Raw genomic sequence first — 10910 nt, forward strand, 5'->3', positions numbered from 1 at the left:
CAGAGCTCAATCGTAGGACCCTGAGATCATGACCTGAGCTGAAACCAAGAGTCAGCCACTCACCTGACTGAGCCACCCAGGTGGCCCTATTTTTAACTTTTTGAGGAATGTCCATACTGTTTTCCAGAGTAATTGCACCAGTTCATTCCCACCAACAGTCTAAGAGGGTTCCCTTTTCTCCACATACTCACCAATATCTGTTGTTTCCTGATTTGTTAATTTTACCCATTCTGACTGGGAGACACCCCTGTCTTAAGAAAGATATATTTTAAAAGTTTTTCTGCCACTGAACTTGGTGGATAAAATTTGCTCCTGTTCCAGGGATGATTAACAATGAAAAAAAAAAACTGTTCTAAGAATGAGAGAGAAGGAAACTACAGAAGCTCAATCCTGAAAAAGTTTTAGTAGCAAGACTAGAGCACCTGCTTCTGATAGAACAATATCCTGGGAGAAATAGAGGCGGGGAAGGATTGAAAGCTTCTAAAGGTAGTTTTGGCTTGATTTCTCTTGTTTAAAGAAGGAATAATATTCATTTCTTTTAAAAATAGCTTTAAGGACTTCTGGTACTAGAAAAGATAAACACTCTTATCTCTATTGCTCTTGCTCAGTTCAAGTTAAAACACCAAATTTATATTTAAAACAAACATAAGAAAGTTCAGAAAGGTGGAGCAAAGAATACAAACCAGCTAAGGACATTGGGACCTAAGGAACAGCATGGCAGTGATGTCTCTGCATTTTCTTTTACTGCCATTGCAGTCTGGAGAGGCCCACAAGCTTGAAATGAAATAGACAAGGACAAAAAAAGACCAAAAAAAAAAAAAAAAAAGCCACAAATCAAGTTTGCTGTCTCTAGCCAGAAGACCAAGAAATGAGCAGCCTAGACAAAAATCTTTTAGAAAATAGCTGAGATGCCCTTCAACAGACGAATGGATAAAGAGGATGTGGTCCATATATACAATGGGATATTATTCAGCCATCAGAAAGGATGAATACCCACCATTTGCATCGACATGGATGGAACTGGAGGGGATTATGCTACGTGAAATAAGTCAATTATCATATGGTTTCACTCATATGTGGAACATATGTGGAACATAAGGAATAGCACAGAAGACCATAGGGGAAGGGAGGGAAAACTGAAGGGGGGGAAATCAGAGAGGGAGACAAACCATGAGAAACTCTCAGCTCTGGGAAACAAACTGAGCATTTCAGAAGGGAGTGGGGTGGATGGGGTAGCCAGGTGATGGGTATTAAGGAGAGCATGTGTTGTGATGAGCACTGGGTGTTATATGCAGCTATTGAATCATTGAATACTACATCAAAAACTAATGATGTACTATATGTTGGCTAACTGAACATAATAAAAAAAATTTTTAAAAAGAATAGAATACCTAGGAATAAATCTAACCAAGGAGATGAAAGGTCTGTTTTCTTAAAAGTAATTTATAGGCTTTTTTTCATACTGATGAAAAAAATTGAAGATACAAATAATTGGAAAGATATTCTGTACCCATGGATTGGAAGAATCAATATTATTAAAAAGTCCATACTACCCGAAGCAATCTACAGTTTCAGTGCAATTCCTATCAAAATTTTAATGACATTTTTCACATAACTTGAACAAATAATATCAAATTTCTATGGAATCACAAAAGACCCCAAATAGCCAAAACAATCTTGAGAGAGACAAACAAACCCAGAGGTATCACATCCCCTGATTTCAAACTATATTACAAAGTTATAGTAATAAAATAGTGTGGTTTTGGCATAAAAATGGACACATAGATCAATGGAGCAGAATAGAGCCCAGAAGTAAACCCACGCATATATGGTGAATTAATTTATGACAAAGGAGGCAAGAATGCACAACAGAGAAAGAACAACCTCTTCAGTAAATGGTGTTGAGAAAACTGGAGAGCTACATTCAAAACCATGAAATTGGACCACTATCTTACATAGCATATAAAAATCAACTCAAAATAGGGGTGCCTGGGTGGCTCAGTTGATTAACTGTCCCACTCTTGATTTCAGCTCAGGTCATGATCTCAGGGTCATGAGATCAAGCCCCATGTTGGGCTTCCGGCTTAGCGGGGAATCCGCTTGAGACTCTTTTCCTCTCCCTCTGCCCCTCCCCTGCCTCACACCCATGTGCTCTCTCTCTCAAAAATAAATAAATAAAATCTTAAAGGAAAAACATTCCTTCTCTCCTTCCACTTCTCCCCCCCATTCATGTTCTCTCTCAAAAAAAATCAGGGGGGCCTGGGTGGCTCAGGCTGTTGAGCAGCTACCTTCGGCTCAGAGCATGATGCCAGGGTCCTGGGATCGAGCCCTGCATTGGGCTCCTTCCTCAGTGGGGAGCCTGCTTCTCCCTCTCCCTCTGCCTGCCATTCCACCTGCTTGTGCTCTCTCTTTCTGTCTCTGTCAAATAAATAAATAAATAATATTTTCAAAAAAATCAACTCAAAATAGATTAAAGACTTGAATGTAAGACTTGAAATCATAAGGTGCTAGAAAAAAACATAGGTGGTAAGCTCCTTGACATTGGTCTTAGCAATTTTTTTTCTGTGACTCCAAAGACAAGGGAAACAAAAGCAAAATTAAACATATGGGAATATTTCAAATTAAACAGCTTCTGTACAGGAAAGAAGACCATCAAAAAATGAAAAGACAAATTACAGAGTGGAAAAAGATATTTGCAAATCATATATCCAATAAGGGGTTAAAATCCAAAATATATACAGAACTCATACAATCTATTAACAAACAAACAATCACTAAAACATAGGCAAAGGATGTGAATACACATTTTTTAAAGAAGACACACAGGTGGCCTACAGGCACATGAAAAAATGCTCAACATCACTAAACATCAGGAAAATGCAAATCAAAAACACAATGAGATAACACCTTACACCTGTCATACTAGTTATTATGAAAAAGATAACAATAGGTGTTGACAAGTATGTGGAGAAAAGGGAACTCTTGCACACTGTAGGTGGGAATATAAATTGATATAGACATTATGGAAAACAGTGTGGAGATTCCTCAAAAATTAAAAATACTGGGGCACCTGGGTGGCTCACTCAGAGTGACTCACTCTTGGTATTGGCTCAGGTCATGATCTGAGGGTCATGAGATTGAGCCCCACATCAGGTTCTGCAGTCAGCATGGAGTCTGCTGAAGATTCTGTCCCTCTCCCTCCACCCACTTGGGCACTCTCTCTCAAATAAATAAATAAATAAATAAATAAATAAATAAATAAATAAATAAATAAAATCTTTTTAAGAAATTAAAAATAGAGCTATCATATGACCAGTAATTCCATTTCTTGGTGTTCATCCAAAGAAAACAAAATCACACTTAGAAAAAATATGTGCACCCTTATGTTTGTTGCAGCATTGTTTACAATAGCCAAGATACAAAAACAACCGTAAAGTCCATCCATGGATGAATGGATAAGGAACATGTGACATGTATATAAAATGGAATACTACTCAGCCATAAAAACAATGATATTTTGCAACAGCATGGATAGACATTGAGGCTAAGTGAAGCAAGTCAGACAGAGACAAATTCTGCATGATTACACTTACATGTGGAATCTCAAGAAACAAACAAACAAAAGAAAACAAAATCCAGACTCCTAGATACAGAAAACAGATTAGTTGTTGCAAAAAGGCAAGGGTTTGGGGGGCAAGGCAAAATGGGTGAAGAGGATTAAGAAATACAAGCATCCATTATAAAGTAAATCATGGGGATGTAATGTGCAGCACGAGCAATATAGTCAATAATATTGAATTAACCTTGGAAAGTGACAGATGGTAACTAGGCTTATTGTGGTGACAGTTTTGCAATGTATATAATTGTCAAGTCATTGTGCTGTACACCTGAAACTAATGTGATATTTTATGTCAATTATTCCTCAATATAAAATATTAACTTTTTTGAGCATACAATAAAATAAGTAGATTTTAAGGTGGACCTTGATGAGTTTTGTTTCATAAACACCACCATTTTAGCTTGGCCACTATAACAAAATACTAAAGACTGGGTGGCTTCTTTCTCACAGTTGTGGAGGTAGGAAGTCCAAAATCAAGTCACCAGCAGGTTCATTGTCTTGTGAGGGCACTTCTTGCTTCACAGATGGTTCCTCTTGCTGTAAAGCCATGTGCAGAAGAGGTGAGAGATCTCTCTGGGGCCTCTTTTACAAAAACAGGAAAGAGCTGTTGCTGAGGGCTGAAATCCCATTCCTGAGGGCTCCATCCTCATGACCTAATCACCTTCCACTGGCCCCACCTCCTACTACCATCATGCTGGGGTTTAGGATTTCAATCCATGCATTTTGCAGGGACACAAACATTCAATTCACAGCACACCCCCATCAAGATACACAAGTTTCCTGTCACTGGGGAAATTTCCCTCGATTCCTCCATTGCCACAGCAGGAAACTACTGATTTAAGTTCTAGTCTCAGGGGCGCCTGGGTGACTGAGTCTATTAAGCATCTGTCTTCGGCTCAGGTCATGATCCCAGGGTACTGGGATCAAGCCCCGAGTCTGGCTTCTGCTCAGCAGAGAGTCTTCTTCGTCCTCTCCCTCTGCCCCTCCTACCTACTCGTATTCTCTCCCGCATCTCTGCTCTCTCTCTCAAAAAATAAATAAAAAATCTTAAAAAATTATAATCTCATAAATTAAGCCTATCCTAGGTTATTCCAGATTGATTCAAATTAAATCTTATATTAACTTCCTTTGGTATGATTCTTTCTGTCATCACCATACCTGTAAGATAAATCCACGTTCTTACATGGATCAAAAGTTAGTTCTGATTTAAGAGGGATTATTCCACTGGATGAATATGCCAGTTTGTTATTCATTTATCTGTTAAGTGCTGGTTGTTTATTCCCAGTTTGTGGAATAAATTCATGAGTCCCGTTGCTCTGGACATTCATATACTAGTCTTTGTGGGTAATTTCCTAGGGCCAGGAATGCTGGGATGTAGGGTAGATACAAGTTTAACTTTATAAGAAATGATTGTTACATTGTATATATATACCACATTTTCTTTATCCATTCATCTGTTTATGGACATCTTGGCTCTTTCCATAGTTTGGCTAAAAAAAAAAGAAAGAAAGAAACGATTGTTACAGACACTAATTGTTCTACTCATGACCTCTATTTAGTTTCTTCCCACCAATCATCCCAAGTGCACTCAATTGTTGTAAAGTATGAGAGAATCTAATTCTTTCCTCAGAACTCTTTGAAGAAGCTTCCGTTTCTTCTCCATCCTCTATTTTAATTACCTATTGATCCTTTATGCCATTTAAGTTTGAGAAAGAAAAGTCCTTCCCTCACTGAAAATGCCACCAAATGCACTTATTCTTCCCCTGAGACTTCTCCAAGAGACCATGGGACTTAAAGCCCAGGTATACACACTACTGTTCCCAATCCCTCCCATTTTTTTCTCTTCTCTAGGTCCCTTGGGTAAGGACACCCAGCTCACTGAGCACAGCTCCCCTGATGAGCACACCATTATTACATAATAGCTCCCCACCCCCTCTCTGGGGAGGCCGTGCCCCCAGTCCCTCTTTGCTCTCCTCAGGACTGCCTGCTAGAAATGTTGCCATTTGGGGGGTCATCTTGCCTACCTCCCACCCGACTGCATCTTCTGGCATCACAGGCTCCTTCACTCATGGGACTTGCCTGGGCCCGGGCCCACTTGACAGGTGATCTCAGGCTGCCTCTGCTCTGGCTACTGCTGTCCCCAGTTTGCTGCTCCCATGCCCTCCCAGGATGGCGCTTCACTTCCTCTGAAGTTGTGATCCCCAGGAAGGTGTCCCACAGGGTGGGTGGAACTGAGAGACGAGACCAGCTCTCCTATAAGATTCACTTCAGTGGCCAAAGACATGTGATTCACATGAGAATCAAGAAGAACCTACTGCCCAGACATTTTCCTGTTATCACCGATAATGATCAGGGTGCCATGGAGGAGGACTACCCCTTTGTCCCTCGAGACTGCTACTACTACGGCTACCTGGAAGGGGTTCCCGGCTCCATGGGAACACTGGACACCTGCTATGGGGGTCTGCGTGGCATGCTGCAGTTGGATGACTTCACTTATGAAATAAAACCGCTGGAGTCTTCTTCCAAATTTGAGCATGTGGTTTCTCTGCTTGTGTCAGAAAGAAGATCGTCAGAGGCTGAAAGGTGTAAGATTGAAGAGCAAGATACAAATCAAGAATACGAAGAGGCAATCCTTGCTGGAACTCCTAGAGCAGCTCCCGTGTATTTGTGGTGGCCACATAAGAAATACTTTAAAATCCACTACACAGTTTCTAACTCATTATTTGCATTGAACACTAATCTCACACGTATAATCGAGAATGTAGTGATTTTGAACAACATACTACATACCATCTACAAACCAGCTCTCCTAGATGTCTACATACGTGTTTTGTGCATATGGAATGGATCAGATAAGATGAATTTATATGACTACACAAACATTGGACAAACCATGACTGATTTTGGTTTGTGGAAATACTGGGGTTGGTATAATCACATTATTCATGACACTTCGCTGCTTCTTACAGGAGATAAAGTCGCTGGGGCCTCATATTATGGCCAGTACAATGGAGTGTGCAACCCCAACTGGGGTGTGGCATATCTATATATGGCAAGATACCACATATTTTGGGCTGCAGCTGTTGCAGCACATACCCTAGGTCATAATTTGGGCGTTAATCATGATAAACCCGGTTGTTTTTGCTTTCGAAGAGAGCACTGCATCATGGCTCCTGAGCCTGATTTATTGGATATGATGAGCAATTGTACTTATGAAAGAATACATTACAAGCTCACTATGTGGGATCCTTGTTTGAGCGTGCCAAATACACCGTACACCAATTTTCCTTATGTAGCTGCTCGTTGTGGTGACTTGGTCGTAGATCAGAGGGAAGAATGTGACTGTGGCTCCTTAAAACAGTGTTCTTGGAATAAGTGTTGCAAGACCAATTGTATCCTCTCCCTTGGCAGTGATTGCAATGGAGGACCCTGCTGTGTTAAATGCAAATATGCTCAACCTGGATTGCTTTGCAGAGATATGCTTGGTATTTGTGACCTCCCAGAATACTGTGATGGTAAATCTCATAATTGTCCTAATGACTTTTACACCCAGGATGGAACCCCATGTTCAGCATTGGCTGTCTGCGTGAAAGGAAACTGCAGTGATCGTGATATGCAATGCCAATCCCTCTTTGGCTACCAAATAAAAGATGCTGCACCAGTATGCTATGAAAAATTGAATGTACTAGGTGACCGATTTGGGAACTGTGGGGTGAAGGTGATACGAGGAGGAGGAAAACCTGTGAAATGTGAAGAGGATGATGTTCTTTGTGGAATGCTGCATTGTCGTAATGTCCAAGAAATTCCTGGTGGAGGTGACCACACTACGTTTCGTCATATAATAGTACGTGATATTAAGGAAGAGTTATGCTTTGGATACGATGCACACCATGGGACAGATCTGCCAGAAATGGGGCTTGTCGTGGATGGGGCAACATGTGGCCCAGGAAAATACTGTTTTCAACAGAATTGTACTTTTTTTCAAGACATGGGGTTTGACTGTGATGTCAAGACATGCAATTTCAGAGGGGTGTGTAACAACAAGAAACATTGTCACTGTATGAGAGGTTGGAAACCCCCATCTTGTGAAGAGAGGGGACCCGGTGGTAGTATAGATAGTGGTCCTCCACCTGACAGAGAATATGGTCTTCGAGCCAAAATAATTCTTAATATAAACCAGGCATTGCTTCTACTGATTTTTCGCTTAATTGCTTTACTGATTTCAGGCATCATTGGTGCCTTTCATCATTTAGAAGAGAAGACAGAAGTGGCTAAAAAATAGCAATTACCTACACTCAAGTAAAATACTGACTGGAGTGCACCAGATGGAGAAAATCATATTGGCATGTACTAGGAGAAAAGACGAGAATCACTCTGATGATTACATAATCCTATAGCTACTCTGAGGTTGTCATCTTAAAATAAAATGACTTGACAATTTAACATGAGGTCTGTGGGGTTAAATTTATGTTACATGTCCTCTCTAGTCATATTCTTCCTATTCCTACAGATGATAGTAGAGACTCTTAAATACATTAAGATGTGGATTCCAGTGTTTTACAGATGCCCGTGGAGGAAACCTTGTTTGCACTGGGATGCACTTGTTTTATTTTATTTTTTTTTAAGATTTTTATTTATTTATTTGACAGAGAGAGACACAGTGAGAGAGGGAGCTCAAGCAGGGGGAGTGGGAGAGGGAGAAGCAGGCTTCCCATGAAGCAGGAAGTCCGATGTGGGGCTCGATCCCAGGACCCTGGGATCACGCCTAGCCGAAGGCAGACGTCCAACAACTGAGCCACCCAGGTGCCCCAGGATGCACTTGTTTTAACCAGTTATTGGACCATTTCCCAATTGGTTATATACTAGATTTCTGTTCTTTGTTCATTTTATTGGTCCTGCTAAACAAATAGCATTCAAAGTGATAGTTGGAAGATACGGTAGGACGGTAAGAACTTTTCCGTCAAGGCACAGGGGTGCCAACAGATCTGCCACCTGCCAAGGATGCACTCTTGCACAAAGTCTTAGGCCGTGACAGTTTCAAGGTCCATGTAACATTGGAAGATGAAATGCACTTGGCCAGGAGTTTGTAATGATCAAAAGAAAGCACCCAAGAAGGGCCTGGAAAAAGTAAGGCACTTAGTACATGCCATTACTCTCATTATTACTCTTGGGCTATGCTCAACCTGAGGTATTGCAGTGTAATGAGTTTGGCGTGGTGTCTTTATTAGAAATAAAACCATCACAGGAGGAACCGTTGATCACTGACTGATCTATCACTGCTTAAGGCGTCTGGTTATTGAAGTCATAGTAACTCACATTTAAAATCTTAGGAATTGCCTGAGCACAGCCTGTCTGTAAAGTACAGGGTGGACCTGACTCTCTGATACATGTACAGAGAAAAAATTTACACAAAAGGTAACAGGAAGTGGTCGCTTCTGAGATCATGCAAGAGAAGGAGAAGAGGGTTTCATAAGGGACATATGGTACATTTCTGCTATGTACATGCCTCAGGCCTCAGATCCAATTTCTTTTGGAAGATAAGCAGTCCAGATGAGAATAGCACCAAAGGGGCGGGGAAGTTCATTCTACTTTTGTTTCCCTTGCCTTTGGAGACGTGTCTTTTTTTTTTTTTTTAAGATTTTATTTATTTATTTATTTATTTGAGAGAGTGAGAATGAGAGAGGGCGAGCACGTGAAGGGGGGAGGGTCAGAGGGAGAAGCAGACTCCCTGCTGAGCAGGGAGCCCGATGCGGGACTCGATCCCAGGACTCCAGGATCATGGCCTGAGCCAAAGGCAGTCGCTTAACCAACTGAGCCACCCAGGCGCCCCTGGAGACATTTCTTGAAAGAATTTGCTGTGGCCAATGTCGAAGAGGTTACTGCCTATTATCCCCTCTGGGATTTTGATGGATTCCTGTCTCCCATTGAGGTCTTTCATCCATTTAGAGTTTATCTTTGTGTATAGTGTAAGAGAATGGTCCAGGTTCATTCTGCATGTATCTGTTCAATTTTCCCAGCACCATTTATTGGAGAGACTGTCTTTCTTCCGTTGGATATTCTTTTCCTGCTTTGTCTAAGATTAGTTGACCGCAGAGTTGAGGGTCCATTTTTGGAGTCTCTATTCTGTTCCATTGATCTGTGTTTCTGTGTTTGTGTCAGTATCATGCTGTTTTGGTGATCACAGCTTTGTAATGTAGCATGAAGTCAGGCAACGTGATGCCCCCAGCTTTGTTCTTCTTTTTCAACATTCCCTTGGCCATCCAGGATCTTTTCTGGTTCCATACAAATTTTACAATTATTTGTTCCAGCTCTGTGAAACATGCCAGTGGTATGTTGATAAGGATGGCGTTGAAAGTGTAGATTGCTCTAGGCAGCACAGACATTTTTTAAAAATTTTATTATGTTATGTTAATCACCATACATTACATCATTAGTTTTGATGTAGTGTTCCGTGATTCATTGTTTGCGTTTAAGACCCAGTGCTCAATTCAGTATGTGCCCTCTTTAATACCCATCACCATGCTAACCCATCTCTCCACCCCCCTCCCCTCTAGAACCCTCAGTTTGTTTCTCAGAGTCCATAGTCTCTCATGGTTCGTCTCCCCCTCCGATTTCCCACCCTTCATTTTTCCCTTCCTGCTATTTTCTTTTTTTCTTTCTTTCTTTTTTTTTTTTTTTTTTTTTTTTTGTTACCATATAATGTATTATTTGTTTCAGAGGTACAGGTCTGTGATTCAACAGTCTCACACAGTTCACAGCGCTCACCATAGCACATAACCTCCCCACTGTCTATCACCCAGGCACCCCGTCCCTCCCACCCCCACCACTCCAGCAACCCTCAGTTTATTTCCTGAGATTAAGAATTCCTCCTATCAATGAGGTCATATGATACATGTATTTCTCTGATTGACTTATTTCACTCAGCATAATACCATCCAGTTCCATCCACGTCGTTGCAAATGGCAAGATTTCATTCCTTTTGATGGCTGCATAATATTCCATTGTAGATATATACCACATCTTTATCCATTCAACTGTTGATGGACATCTTGGCTCTTTCCATAGTTTGGCGATTGTGGACATTGCTGCTATAAACATCAGGGTGCACGTACCCCTTCGGATCCCTACATTTGTATTTTGGGGGTAAATACCCAGTAGTGCAATTGCTGGGTCATAGGGTAGCTCTATTTTCCAACTTTTTGAGGAACCTCCATCCTGTTTTCCAGAGTGGCTGCACCAGCTTGCATTCCCACCAACTGTGTAGGAGGGTTCCCCTTTCTCTGCATCCCCA

The 10910-nt window shown here is 41.1% G+C and overlaps 1 protein-coding gene across 1 annotated transcript; it reads left to right on the top strand.

Annotated features, from left to right (window-relative positions):
- Nucleotides 1-5912: 5912 nt before the first annotated feature.
- LOC118002513 (disintegrin and metalloproteinase domain-containing protein 20-like) lies at nucleotides 5913-7901 on the top strand. Its single transcript, XM_034993017.1, has one exon. The coding sequence runs from the start codon at nucleotides 5913-5915 to the stop codon at nucleotides 7899-7901; it is 1989 nt and encodes a 662-aa protein (XP_034848908.1).
- The last annotated feature ends 3009 nt before the right edge of the window (nucleotides 7902-10910 follow it).

The sequence above is a fragment of the Mirounga leonina genome, unplaced genomic scaffold (genome assembly GCF_011800145.1).
Source record: "Mirounga leonina isolate KUSES-001 unplaced genomic scaffold, KU_Mleo_1.0 Mir_82, whole genome shotgun sequence".
NCBI classification, from domain to species: Eukaryota; Metazoa; Chordata; class Mammalia; order Carnivora; family Phocidae; genus Mirounga; species Mirounga leonina.

Bases quoted from the DNA above. Each gene is read 5' to 3' on its own strand.
- LOC118002513 (XM_034993017.1), top strand. From the start codon at position 5,913: ATGAGAATCAAGAAGAACCTACTGCCCAGACATTTTCCTGTTATCACC.